This window comes from Lepus europaeus, chromosome 20, assembly GCF_033115175.1.
Source record: "Lepus europaeus isolate LE1 chromosome 20, mLepTim1.pri, whole genome shotgun sequence".
Lineage (NCBI taxonomy): Eukaryota > Metazoa > Chordata > Mammalia > Lagomorpha > Leporidae > Lepus > Lepus europaeus.
In genome coordinates this window covers 52,915,298-52,929,634 of record NC_084846.1, presented here as the reverse complement: position 1 = coordinate 52,929,634, position 14,337 = coordinate 52,915,298, and the positions used below count along the sequence as shown (strand labels likewise).

The 14,337-nt window shown below is 43.7% G+C and overlaps 1 protein-coding gene across 8 annotated transcripts in view; it reads right to left on the bottom strand.

Moving 5' to 3' along the window:
* Positions 1 to 14,194, bottom strand: part of SGCE (sarcoglycan epsilon) — a 71,481-nt gene extending 57,287 nt beyond the window's left edge. For 4 of the 8 annotated variants that reach the window (XM_062178874.1, XM_062178879.1, XM_062178880.1 and 1 more), the window contains exon 1: positions 14,027 to 14,193. In XM_062178874.1, the coding sequence (XP_062034858.1) occupies positions 14,027 to 14,135 (109 nt within the window). In that variant the 5' untranslated portion in view covers positions 14,136 to 14,193. Of the gene's footprint in view, positions 1 to 14,026 lie in introns of all 8 variants that reach the window. The other 4 variants (XM_062178875.1, XM_062178876.1, XM_062178877.1 and 1 more) reach the window with 2 other exon arrangements.
* Between the last annotated feature and the right edge of the window lie 143 nt (positions 14,195 to 14,337).

Below are 14,337 nucleotides of genomic sequence, written 5' to 3'. Positions count from 1 at the left end.
CACCTATTAGGTCTCCACTGAGAAAGCAACTGGGGGAACATACACACCACATTCTTGATTCATTCTTCTACTATGTTTCTTATCACCCAAACCACCAATCTCAGTGTTGACTCCCAAATTTTTCATCGCTGCCTTTCTGACTTGATACACTTGGGAACCATTTTTCTGACTATGACGTTGGCTCTCCATCCTCTTCTTCCTTCTACTGGCCATCGCAGGTAAGCTTCCCCTTGGTTCAGCTCAGCCAAGAATCCCACACAGTCTACCCCATAAATGTGTCCTAACTCCTGGCCCTGAAATGGAGTATCAAAGAATGTACAAAAAGTTGGAGGGACAACAAAGACAAGAGTATTTTATTAAACACATTTATGTATCAACAGTAGAGGATGATTCAACAGGGAAAGAGCCATCAGAGAGGTTGAAAACGGAGTCTGAAGTGTCACAGATATGGAAGAAAGATGTCAACAAGAGTGATCAACATCCTCACTTACTGCGGAAAGGTCAAAGAGGGTAACGGCTTAGAAAAGACCGCTGGATTTGAAAACCGAGAAGTTACTAGTGACTCCTTGAAAGTGGAGTAGAGGCCAAACTGCAAAAGGTCAAGATGTGGATGCAGTAAACACAGTCAATCTTCCAGGAACAGTGTCCAGAATAGGGAAGCAAAGAGGTCACGCAATGAACTGAGGCATAGCAAGGCGGAGAGCAGGGCTGGTTATTTTACTATGGGGAAACTTAGACTCCATACACAAATTGAGGGAAAACTTAAGGGGAGAAATAGATAATAAGGACAAACAAAAGGAGCATAACTGAGAAACGCAGTCCAAGAAACAAGGAGAATGGGTAGGACCATGGGTTTACTTTACATACAAGAAAAGAAAGTACTTCATGAATGAGTAAGGACAGTGGAGGACAGAGAACACTGAGGGGGGTACAGCAAACAATGTGAAAAGAACTTCCCTCTTTAATAAATTAAAGGTGAAATGTGTATATTTTCAGGTTGAATCTTCAGTAAAACACTGAATTTAAACTAAATTATTAGAAATACCAAGCTCGCTTCTAAAATGAAAAACAATAATAATATACTTCAAAACTCATATTATGAAAAACAAATAAACAGAACCTTAGCTGATCATTTTAATGACACATATCAGTGGAAATCAAAGGCTCTAGCACCAAATAAGCTACTCAATTGGTACTCAATTTTTTTACATACGTAAACCCAAGTACACTAGTTTTGTCAACAAAATGATCAATCTTATGAATGGTTTGCCTAATAAATGGTTGGTTCATTTAATAACTGAAATTATGTACTTTCAAATCTAGCTAAAACAGGGTCAGAACTGTTAATAGTCCCCTTCCTCAGGGGTCCTCCTGATTGCTAGGCTCCAAAAGCAACATGCTGGTCACATAAGCATCACCTGGGCAGCTCCTCAATAATACATATTCACACACAACCCAAAACCACATAACAAAGTATTTAAAACCTATATTCGTGACTCCAGCATGGAAACTGTAGGTAGCTGGGTTCCACAGTTTCATCAGGTGATTTTCACACACGGTTGTGAACCCAAAAAGACTGAGAGAGGACACCTGTAGAACTCAAAGGATCACAGGACATTCATCTGAGTCTCATGATATGTACGAATGCAGGGCTGACCTCAGAACCAAGAACCCTACCCATTCCTACCTCCAACTGGTGTACAGATACAGCCAATTTGCAAGAACCTACATGTCACTGTTGCATAGTGGAAAATTCTGACCTAGTCAGGCAGGAAGCAGGTGGACAAATTCTTCTCTACAACTTTCCAAGAGTATGTGGATGTGACAAACAACATTTAGATTTTAACTGCTTCATATCACCAGATCCCAAGCAAGGTACTTTCACATGTATTGTCTAATTCTATCCCTTCCAAACCAAATGAATGTTAGCATGTTGGAAGAGTATGGAGGTTTAATCTGGAAGCAGAATGGGGTAAATTCTGCAGGTAAGTAAGTTCTCTCTAGAAATCTTCACTTCCGCACAGACTGCGTAGTGACCATGAAGAAGGGGCTGAGTGCCCTGACAGCTCCTGTGTTGCTGCTTCCTTTATGCTACTGCAGGGGTTCTTACACTACATTGTGCATTAAGAAAAACTGTTCAGAGTTATACAGACAGTACCACCCATATGTACTTTAAATGATTTAGAGGCTTTACTAGAATAAGTTCAAGTCTATGGAATTTTTGTCTTAGATTTGTGATTTGAGAATCTGATTAATGGAGCATCAGATTTAACACCATTACATGTCCTTGGCTGGTGAACCAATATATCATTGCTTGTTCTTCCTAAGTCCTATAGAAGGGCAGTCTAGTTGGCTATTATAGGATTCAAAAATATATTTGATTGGTGCCTCAACTGTTCAAAAATAGAGGCAGGGTAAAATGGTTTAGATATGTCCTATAGTTGGCACTCTATTTTTAAAGTCAACGTTGCCTTGAGCACATTCATTTTTTAAAAGTTCATATTCATCCATACAAAGTTTCACTTGGACCACAGAGGACTGAAGTTCAATGAAACTCAACAGAAGAATAGCTTTTTAGGTTCAACTCACTGGACAATGCAAGATGCAATGCCACAGACATTGTTACTGCTTAAACATTCAAGTCCCACACCTTGAGGGAGAAATCTCAATAATATGGAAATAACTATTTGTTTTTAATTGTGTGTCTAAAATCATAGAACTACTTGATTAACTTCTGGTATGGAAAAGTACTGTGATGTATATATTGGCAAGTGCAAATTGCTCACTGGAAAAAGCTACCATTTTGGAGGTTTTCATCAGAAAAAGCCCAAGGTCTTTTTTTTCTTTTTCTGAGAATAAACTTCCTTAGAATGTGCAAATATGACTCAATATGTAAAATATTTATCTTATTCACAGCTTTTCAAGATGAAATCTAGTATGTCAACCCATATAGACTGGTTCTTGGATTTCCTCCAAATATATGGACTATTCTCAGCAATCTAAAAGGAAGAGCACCCCAGTGCTCACCAGCTTCATGATCATCTATGCTGCAACTGCACCTGCCTGTAAGTTTTGCTCTGGTTCATAAGCACAAAAGCAATGAATAACATGCCTCCTGTGTTTACACAGCCAAACTAAGACAGTGTTCACACAATGCGCCAAGGTATCATTGAGCACAACATAACCAATTCCTCATCCAGAGGTGGCTGGCATGCCCCCAACTTCCCTAGAAACCATACAATTATCAAAGTTTGTCCTCTGATTCTGTGACTCACTTTGAGTCTTGTAGCAGCATGACCACATTTCATCTGGCCTGGGGAACGCTCTCTTGAAAGAGATATTACTCTTTTCCAACCTGAATAATTTGCAGAGTGGGGGAGGAAGGGGCTTGCTATTAAATAAAAGCAATTGAAAAGCTATGAATAGTGACTGATTGCTGATGAGCTAATCAGAATGTCAAGGGATAGAAATAATAAATAGTAACTTACTCAGACATCACTGTCCAAGTAAATAGCAAGATATGCCCAATGAAATTTAATCTGATTAACACACTCACCTTAGATCCAAACTGTCAAGTCTTTCTCTGTCCACTGCGTCATTTGTCTCTTTTCATATTCTACTCTATAGGCCTCTGAAGACTGTTTTCAGAAGTTGGATACACAGCTCACACCTCCCACATTGCCTTTTTTCTTGTTGTACCGCAGTCACTATGCTGTACCCTGACCCTCTACTTTATTCCATTTCCCTTCCTTTATGCAACTCTCCTTCATGCTCTCAAAATTGCTTTCTTTATTAGAAATTTATTTTCCTATCTTCCTCACCAAAAAGTGTTAGCTGACCATTAATTCATATTGTTAGCCAATATATTTTGAGTGCTAAGTTATCAGATACTACATTAAAGATTTTAATGCATATTAATTACCTTCATCCTTATATCAGCTATGTGAAGTAGGCAGTATTAGTTTCATTTTACAATGATAGGATAAAGTCTTAGTGAATGATGTTAAGTTGGCCCAGGTCATCTGTCTAGCAGAGGGAAGAAAACTTTTAGAATTTATTTTTCTTTCTAGGAAGAAATCAGTTGCGCCTGACTCCTGGATGAGAAGCAGCTAGCAACAAAGCAACACTACTGCTATGCAGTAGAAATTAATCCCACACACAATGTGTAACCAAAACAAAATCAACCCTCGGAACAATTCACTGAAAGAGGAAAGCTGAAAGTGAGTCAGAGACTATGAGGAAAAAAAGGATCTGCTGAGAACTGTCCACCCCAATCTCTGGACAGAGTCACGGAAAGATATTCCTGAGAGAAGACTTCAAACCAAGCACGCGGAAGCAGCAGCCTCCAAACTCTGATTAAACAGAAATGCCGGCAGGCTGGGCAGGACAGGAGTAATTATTTAACGCAATTAGAAATGATTTGGATTTTTATAATTTTTTAGTAGAAGCTGGGTGGAAAGTTAAGAGATAAGAAGCTTTGAAGTAAAAGGAAACTGAAATACAGAAAGTCTCCAGTGGCCTGTAAGAGTCTCTCAGGACAGTGTCTGGGTTCAACTCCCAGGTCTTGTGCACTGGACAGGTTATCTAATATCTGCACGTCTCAGTCCCCTCCTCTGTAGGACAAGAACACTGCCTGCATGCTGGAGGCACTGAGAGTAGTACGTGAGCCAGCACACTCAGACCCTGAGAGGAGTTCAGGGCACGTAATGATGTCTTCAAGACCTGGGCAGAGCCACATTTCGTCTTCAACGCACCTGAAGGAAACTCTGAATTTCTTTAACTATGTTTATTTTCAAGAATAAATCTTCAAGTGAAAAAGGAAAGGTTGTCATTACAATAGGCACTAGATAGCAAGCTTCTCTTTTCACTTTGTAACTGTGACACCCAGGAAAAGTGCTATTTCTGGCAGAGCACAGCAAAGGATGCCGCATGGTACCTGTGGGCAGGGGCTTCAGCCCAGGGCTCTGACCAAACCTCACCACGGGGCTCTCACAGGCTGTGAAGGGGCAGCTGGCTAAGTCCTCACTCCCAGCATGAACCATTGCATGCTGTTTTACTCTTTGGAAGGAAGCCACAGGGAGTGAGAAATGAATTATATGGATATTCCTATTTTCTGACTCTCCTAACTCTTGGGTATGTGTTTCAAGGAAATAATGTTAACAAAAGCAAAAAAAAAAAAAAAAAAGCCACATGCACAAGATTCAACTTTGCAATAAACACACTATCAGAACTGGATGGACAGTTAAATGTCCAATACAGGACATGCTGGTTTTCACTTGCTGCTACAGTCTGTGTTCCCAGCTCCGAGAGCCGGCAAAGGTCCATATGTGTTTGCACTCTATCTGGACAGAGAAAGGAGTCCCAGTGTGATCTTTAACAAAAAGGATCCATAATACATTCAGTAGATATGTGCACCATTATAATTTAATGTCCTCTGCAAAAACTTTGCACAGTTTTGCAATTAATAAAATTAGCAAAAAGCAGAAAACAAAATAGGATATAGGCTATGTGAAATCTAGTGTAACAGTGCAGTCTAGTGGAAAGGGATTAAAAGGCAAAGTGTACTGAGGAGCTACTGGGTTAGTGAACTAAAGCTGTAAGGAAAATTTCTATCCTAAATGAAAAACATAAGAATGCTTACATGATCTTTCCATAGAAGGAAATCCTGAAAAAGAAATTCTCATATTAAGTGCTTGCTTTACACTGCCTTCCCTTTCCTTCATAAGTAAGTTGTACATTCTCATTATAATGCACTGTAGTAGCAGAATCAGCAAGGTATGAAATATAAAGGTCCCTTCTCACATCCCCATTGCCGTTTGGCCAATGCTACCACAATAGTATCTGTTCTTAATATTGTCTTTGCATCTTTTCACATCCTATGTGGATGCAAACACGTGTTACACATACACACAGACATACACACATCATGCTCTTTTCTTACATAATATGACCCCACCTTTTCCACTTTGAATAGTGTATCTTGAACATCTTTACCCGATTCCACATTTGAAGGTGGTCCAAGTTTCTGTTGTGTGCCTCAATCACCATCGGATTATCATCTCCTCAAACTCAGCCTGTCCCATCCAGGATGCATGATCTACCCCCTAAACTCTGTCCCTCTTCCAGCGCTCTGTATCCTGTGAACGGCTTCCCCACGTGCCCTAATGCAGATGTCAGAAATCTAAAAATCACCCTTCGTGTCACCTCCCAGCACACTCCATCCCAAACTCAATCCAAACACACTCCTGCTGCTTTTCACCCCTCAAAACGTCCCTCTAGTCTTCCTCTCGCCACCCTCACCCTCGCCCAGGAGGTCACAGCCTCTATTTTGGATGACAAATGCAGCCTTCACACTGGTCAGCCACATCCATTTGGACTCCTCCAACTCTTTATTCACAAAGTCGCTAAAGGGCTCTTTTTGAAATGCAAATCTGATCTTGTCCTGCTTAAACCCCTTCTAAGATTCCCCTTGGTCTTCCCTTAAAGAATAAACTCTTTGAGGTGGTCCACCACGTCCTGCAAAATTTGCTCAAGGACCCCAGCCCCAGTGCATAGAACTGTCAGCACTTTCTACTTGCCATTCTCCACCTGCCCCAGGGCTTCCAGTAAGTGCTCCCTTTCACTCCAAATACACCTTTTCTCCTAACCTCACTACCATTTACCCCTCCTTGGCAAAGCTTTTAATCCTTTCCTGCAACTCCTATACCATAGCACTTCTCCCCGCCTCCCCCACCGGCCAGAGCCTTACTCAGAAGTTCTAGTAGAGTCTGTCCCATGTACTGTAATTTTTAAACGCACAGTTCTGTATGTACCATTTGATTCATCTCTATGAAGATTAATCTTCAAAAAAGATTACTTAATTAATCTTTGTCAATTCTACTATTGTAAAACGCTTATTCTGGCTGGGACTGTGAATTCCCCAGCACCTAACACAGGGTCTCAAATCTAGTCAATAGTCCCCCAAAAATGAATGAACAAAAGAATTATTAATTCATCCACATGACCAAGTTTTTTTCACCATTTGTCATGCGACCACCAAAACTGCAGTACACATTCTCATCTGTATCTTGGAGCACTTTCATCAGTGTATCTGTGAGATAAACTTCTATAAGTGAACCGGCTAGAACAAAATCATCTTGCATTTCAGATTCAGATAAACACATGTAGCAACCTGCTCGGCTTCCACTGCCGCAGCACCAGTCTTTGATTAGAATAAACTCTGTAACTATAGAAAATGAAGAATGTTAAAGCTGTACATTGACTATTTCATAGGAGAGAAAACTCGATGCCATTTTGCCAAATGGCGAGAAACATTAATTTGCTAAGGAGAGAACTTAAAACAAAAACAAAAATGTCCAGGCTAATTTTTTGTTCTTCTTCTGCATTCCAAGGTAAAATTGCAATTGTACGCCTAAGCCTACTGGCTGAAGAACCATGGAACTATAATAGTGCATTTTAGCTGCCAGAGGAAAATTAACTGTGGTCCCCTCTTTCAAATTCACAGTAAACCCCCAATCTCCATGATAATCAAGGTGGTGACCAGATGAGTGAGGCAAAAGCTAACGAATGGGAAACAATTTACACTGAGGCTGACTAATTGCCAAATATTTTTGAAATGAGCGGCTTCATTTATCAGAAAAGAGTCTGCCTTCTATGCCACAGCAGATGCCGTGGTGATTCCCGTGGCACACGATGCCAAAGCTCTATTATAAAAATCTGATTAGTCTAAGGCAATTAGACAGAAAGTGAGATGTGCTAAAGATGAGTGATTTTTAAATAATAAAATACATTTCAACGGTTACTGAGTAAATCTGGCATAAATATCCTCAGATGAAGATATAAAAAACAAACATTCTACTGGAGTGACTTAAGAACAGTACTTTAGCTTTTATTAACACACTAATATTCCTGAGATATAACAATAATCACACCAGCAACTAATGTCTTGGTGCTACTGATTTATTTCCCAAGGTAACTTCTTTTTTAAATTTTAAAATGTAAGCACGGGGATTATTTCTTCCCAAACACGAGAGCAAAGCGAACACTGCATTCAAGGAACTGCAAGCAGCCGCCTGCAGATCAGGTGAGTGTTGACAAGCCAAGACCTCACTTTTGAACATTTCTCTCTCAGAAATACGAGCTCAGCCCAGGAACGTCTGCAGCACCCGGCACCACCGGGAAGTGAGCCATCCCGAGCAGCCAAGTGCACTCTTGCAACCCCACAAAAGTGCATGGCACTTCTGTAAACCATACAGAGAATAAGGAAAGAAGAACGTTGTTCAACATTAAAAATATACTTAGCATGGACAGAGTAAGAGTGACTGAATATCTGATCTAACAATCAGGGTGCGGGAGAAAGTTCTGGGTGTGAGGCAGGAGTGAAAGCCGCAGAAGAAGTTGGTCAGAAAGGTCTCTCTTCCACACCTCCTGTGGCAGAGCCCCACAGTTTGCAAGGCTCCAGGGTGAGCATGGCTTCAGTGGTGTTGGAAGTGGGGTTCAGGATGGAAGTCATGGGTACTCCTCAAACTCCCTTTGAGCAATCACATTTTCAAAGTCAGATACTATAGTCAAGAGAAACAATCAACGGGCAGATGGACAAACAGAAAAGAAAAATCTGCCCCAAGGCATGCTTGAGACACTGAAAATGTGGCCCCTAGGTAGTGAGAAACCAGGCTAGCCTGAAATGGAATGAAGTTAGAAGAGCAATGGGGAAACTGTTCCTTTCCAGGGCAAGGTTTTATTTTGCTATTAAAAAGCTAAAAAGTGTAACTCTGAAGCATTGCAAGAAGAGGGGGGTTCGCAAAAGGCAGAACTTCCCGTGTTTCCCCCTTGTGGGAAGGAGCAGCCAAGGACTGAGCTGTTCTGGCCGGGCAGCAAGCAGCCAGCAGCCTGTAGTCAGCAGCCGGCCGGCAGCCAGCCTGCCTTCCCTTCCACTTTGGGCGCCCCCAGCATCCGCAACTCTGCTGGCGAAGACTGCAGAGAAAGCAGGAAACCCCTGGAAAGTTGCATGTTAAGGTCAGGGCACTGCGCAGGGAGCAGAAAAAAATATACATCTTGTTTTCTTCTCAGATGTTCATGTTTGAAATGGAGGAGGGGGGGGGGGGGAGAAGCAAATAAGTTAAATTACTCTGTTGCAGCTATTTCCAAGTTGTAAGAGATGAACTTGCAATACAACAGGACCTTTCTTTCTAGTGTTTCAGAAACAATAAAATGTTTCCATCAGAGGTATCTCTGCCTACCATGCCCTTCAAATGAAAGATTCATTGCAAGAAATGTGACTATTTCTGATTATCTTTTGAAAGTTTACTTGTGCTGCACTGTTAGAAAGGTTTCCAGCTGAAGTATGTGCCTTTCACCCGCTGAGGCCAGCGCTGCTCTCAGGAGCAAACGAAGAGCGCCCGCAACTCCTCCAGCTAAACACTGCCAGACCCTTTGAGGATACCCCCATGACAGGACTGCCAGACCCTTTCCCACCCCCACGGACTGTTCTGGAAGTTGTCTAATTTGTCAATGTCTCTCTTTAAATGTGACAGTCAGAAACGGACACAAGACTACAGATGTGGCTGATTAGAGCTGCGTACTATTAATTTCTGGGACATATGGATCCTTTACTATTACCAGAGTCAAACTCTGAATTTATTTATTTTTTGCAGTCATCTCATGCTGCTGGTTCATATTAACCATCTTTTCCCTAAAGAATTGCCACCATACAAAGTCACCTCCTTTCTTCCACACCGATGGCTAAGGATGCATTTGCTGCTGCAAAGTCTGCTTTCAGCACAGCATTGCAGCTATTTGAATAGTGTTAGCTCTAAATTCTGTAATCTGTTCGCAACAGCTATCCTTTTCAGAGCCACCCATGGATTTTAAGACCAGGCTCCTAGACCTTCATCTGAGTAATTCATACAAATATTGAGGAAGAAAAGACCCAGGGCAAAGCTGTGTGACCCTACAGGGATCATTCTTTGACTCACAGCCAGTGACCCCCACACCTGGCGGGGGGCTTGTTCAGCCTGCCTTGGGTTCACACAGCAATCCTGCTGGTCTACACACCACCTCACACCCAAGAGCAAGCTGCAGCCTTCAAAAACGCTTTGCTGAAAGTCAGACTCACTTATCTTTCAAAACTAAGTATAAAATATTGACATAGATTAAAATTACGGTAATTTCAAAATATGTGTGCATGCGGAACAAAGTGTGGAAGGGCCGGAGCCTCTGTGAAAATGCTTGTTCTAGCAGCAGTCAGTGGACACTGTTTTAGCAATTTTGTTTGCTGCTTTTTATTCAAGACTGTCTTCAATAAAGTTTTAAAATTCAAGACACTGGAAATTATGTAGAGAGACTCTGGCTTGGAAGCAATCCATGAGAAAGAGCTTTCAGAGCACTGAGGCTGAATCTGATCCTACTAACCTGCAAACCCTAAACAGAAAAGCGGTCTTCTGAAGAGACTTGTTGATCCCTAGAAACACCTGCCTATTTTTTTTTTTAATTTTGCATTGTTGCTTCAGGCCTAATGTTTCAGGAAATCAGGGAGATGGGAAACCAAGAATTGAAACATGAAGTCTAGAAAAATCCTGGAGGGTGTGTGCATGTGTGTGTGTGCACATCTCTGCTGGAGAGGATGGGAAGAAAAAAAGTCATCTTGCTGACATTTCTATGAAGCTCTGGACTAAAAGAGAGCAAAATGTGAAGGGACTTTCTTTCTCCACCCCAAGAATCTGCAACAGTCATATATACCTATTTCACCTATTTACATAGACACACAGTTGACACTAAGAGTAGGAAATGAGGTGACAGGACACCCATTTAGGCGTTTACAATAGAGAACATGGAAGGGTACATTTTAAGGGATTAGGTAGAGCAAGTGTGGACAATTAGTGAAAAAAGAAAAAGAAACCAAGAACCAAGTGGCTGGCTGTTATGGGAAAAAATGTAATCCATAAGTACAGCACTGAGAATATCAAGTAATCTGAATAGTTGAGAATTTTTTTGCAAGTGAGGATTTCTCAACTGCCTCAGTACTCTGATTAAAGCATGATTTTCATCAGTGGAAAACTATTGCTAGAAACTAGATAAATGTTATCTTTGTCTCTTTGAGGTTGTTTCTAACCAGTTCTTTCCTGATCGTAGTTCCTTGCTATTTTCCGTATTTGTGAGATTAATGAAAGTTCCACTCTGCTTAGAAATACAATTTGTCTACTGTACTCAGCTATGTTTAACACATGAGGTAGACCAACAGCTTTCAGATTTATGGCAAACTGTCAAAAATTGATAAAATGATCAATCCAAAGTCAAGTTACTATTTGACAATTTAAAATTCTTCCTAGCTTAGAAAAAAATTTTACCTACCATGCTGGAAATTAGGTCTAATGTAAATGATAAATCAGCAGGCTCAAAGATCCACAGCAAACTGTCAGTAAAAAATGGATAAAATGTCCACAAAGTGCAATTATTTGACATGTGAAAATTCTATTTCTGCTTTGAAATACAAGTTTCCTACCATCCTAGAACTTAAGCTAGATACATGAGGGGGATCAACAGCTTCACAGATACATAGAAAACTGTCATAAAACAGGTAAAATGTCCAACTATAAAGCCTAGTTATTATTTGATAAATGAAAATCCCACTTTTCTTTGAAACACCGTTTTCATATCATGCTGGAAGTTTAATGTAGGCGATAAATCAACAGCTTCATACATCCGCAGCAAACTCTTATAAAAATGGATAAAACGTCAAAACACAAAGCCCAGTTATTATTTGATCCATTAACCTCTTTTTGCATTGCATGTGCAAAACGGATAAGAAATAGTGAATACTAGGAACAAGTATCTTAGAAAATCCGAAATTCACTCATATATTAAAATTTAAAAGTTAAAAATTCTTGGCTATTTTTTATTTAAGTTGCTATTGTTGTCTGAGACAACACAAAAATGTTATCTAAAATACCTATTAGTCTTTTTGTTTTTATTTTTAATATTGTTTTGTTGATCTAGAAAACAAAGTTGTTTTATCTAAACTATTTACCTACAGATGATACTTATTCCATGCAAAAATTCTAAACAAAGTGAATTTTTTATGTAGTGGAATTGAAAACACAAGGAAATGTACCAAAACGATAACTGTTTGTTAGAACAGTGGGATCAGAAGAAATGCTATTGTCTTGCGGTTTTAAATGTTTATGTACTGAGATTGTTTATTTGAAATTTTAATTATAAACGTCTACAGATACTGAAATTGTTTATTTGAAATTTTAATTATAAACGTCCACAGATACTATCTCCTTGAAAGAAAACTGCACATTTAACGGTGCCTGACATTTAAAGGGATTTGGAAAGCAAATGACTGAGTTACCTGGATCCCAGTTTTAATTTCTAGAAAGTATAAGCACACAAAACCCTATGAAACACACAAAACCCTATGAAAATATGTGTCACCGAGAATCTGTGGATGCACAGAGAAGTCTGAAACACTATGGTCTTCACTGGCATTACCACAGGGTAAAGAGGTTACAGGTGATCTTCATTTTCTTTTTTACCGTTTTCTAGGTGTTTTCCCTGGGATTTAATAAAATAGGCAGGGATTACCATTAGGGTAACAAAATACTAATAAAACTTTTTTTTTCTTTTACAAAAAATCCTAATTAATATTTTGAAATGAGTAACACAAACTGGTTCAAACTTTGAAGGTCTTGGGGTAGATTTCTTAAGTTTGAATTTTCCCTATTTTCCATCTACACTGGTTTTTAATCTCACTTTTTAGGGGAAAAAAAAAAAAAAGATGTCAATCCGCTAACACCTCAGTGAAGTAATTTGGGATTAACACAACAATCGGCGAGGAGTCTGTCAGAGCCGCGGCGCGGAGCAGTCGCCTTAGGAACCTGAGAGATCCTGGACCGAGTCCAGCTTAGAGAACCGGGTCAAGCGCCTGGGAGGCCACGTCCCGAGGCACCTGGTCAAAGCGCGGCTTCCCGCTGTGGGAGCCCTGCGGGCCTTGGCTCCCACGCCCGCGGGCCGCGCCTCACGCGCAATCTCCACAGAGGACGGGGGTTCGCGGCGGCCGAGGCGCCGTTCCCGCCCCGGCCCGCGTGTGCGAAGCCAAGCGGGCTCAGCCGCAGACCCTGCGGGTTTGCCCCCGCGCCCCTAGTCCTTCCCCTGGGCCCACCGACACCGGGCGGTGCGTGGATGCGAACGCGCGCGGAGGCCTGAACCCGCCTGCTCTGGGCTGACGTACAACACCCCGGCGTGTCCGCGCAGACCCTCGGGGCCGCCAGCCTTCGGGCGCCCGCGCCTGAACGCGCGCAGCCGCCCCGCACGATTTCGCCCCGCGGGAAAGGCGACGTTGCGGGCAGCGCGAGGGCAGCGCCCGCGCGGCCAGCCGAGCGCCCCGCGAGCACCCGCAGCTGTGTGTCGTTGTCTCCGCGTTCCCAAAAGCGTGCGCGCGGCGCCCCCGGCCCGGCCGAGCCTGACCTCGGCGCCCTGGGCGGCTGCGGCGCCGCGTCCCTGCCCGAGGACCGAGCGGGCACCGAGGGGTGAACGCGGCGGTTGCAATGTCCCATTTTGGGGCGCGCGCTCTCTCTCTGCCGGTCAGATTTTTTTTTAGAAAAAAAAGAGATGGGGGGGTGGGGAAGATGTGCGTGTGCAAGGCCGACCGCAGGTCCACACCCGTTTCCTCCGGCCCGCACGCGGCCGCAGAGCCCCCGGCTGCGGGGTAGCGGCCCCCGCCCCAGAAACGGGGGGCGGCGACCCCCGGCTCCGGGCTGTGGGCGTCGGGGAGGCCCGGCGCGGGCGGGGGAGGGGCGCCAGGCCGGGGGCCAGGGAGGGGCGCGCGCGGGGACGACAAGGCCAGGGGTCCAGCCTTCGGGGGGGGGGGGGACGCCCTGGGCCCCCCGCGAGAGGGGCGCCTCGGCCCGCACGAGGGGCTGGCGCTCCCTCCCAGGCCGCGCCCGGCGCCCGGAGCCCGGGCGGGGGCGGGGCAGGCGGCGGCCTGCGGGGCTCGGGACCTCCCTACCGCGCGCAGGCCACTAACCTGTGAGCAAGAACGTGCCAGCGGCCGTGGGGCTCATCCCGCGCGCCCCGCGGCCCCGCGCCGTCCACGCCCGGGGGTCGCCCAGCGCCCACCACCGGGCAAATGGCATTCTCGGCCTGGCTGAGGCCGGCCGTCCTCGAGTCTCCCTGCCCTCCCTTTCTTCTTCCCTCCCAGCGTGGCCAGTTCAGCATCAGCATCCCGCACCCCCCTCCTCGATCCCGCACGCCCCCTAGCGGCGGGCCCCCGAAGCGGGACGGCGCCCCCGCCCCTCCCCCCGCCGCCCCCGCAGCCCGCCCCCTCCCCCCGCCCGC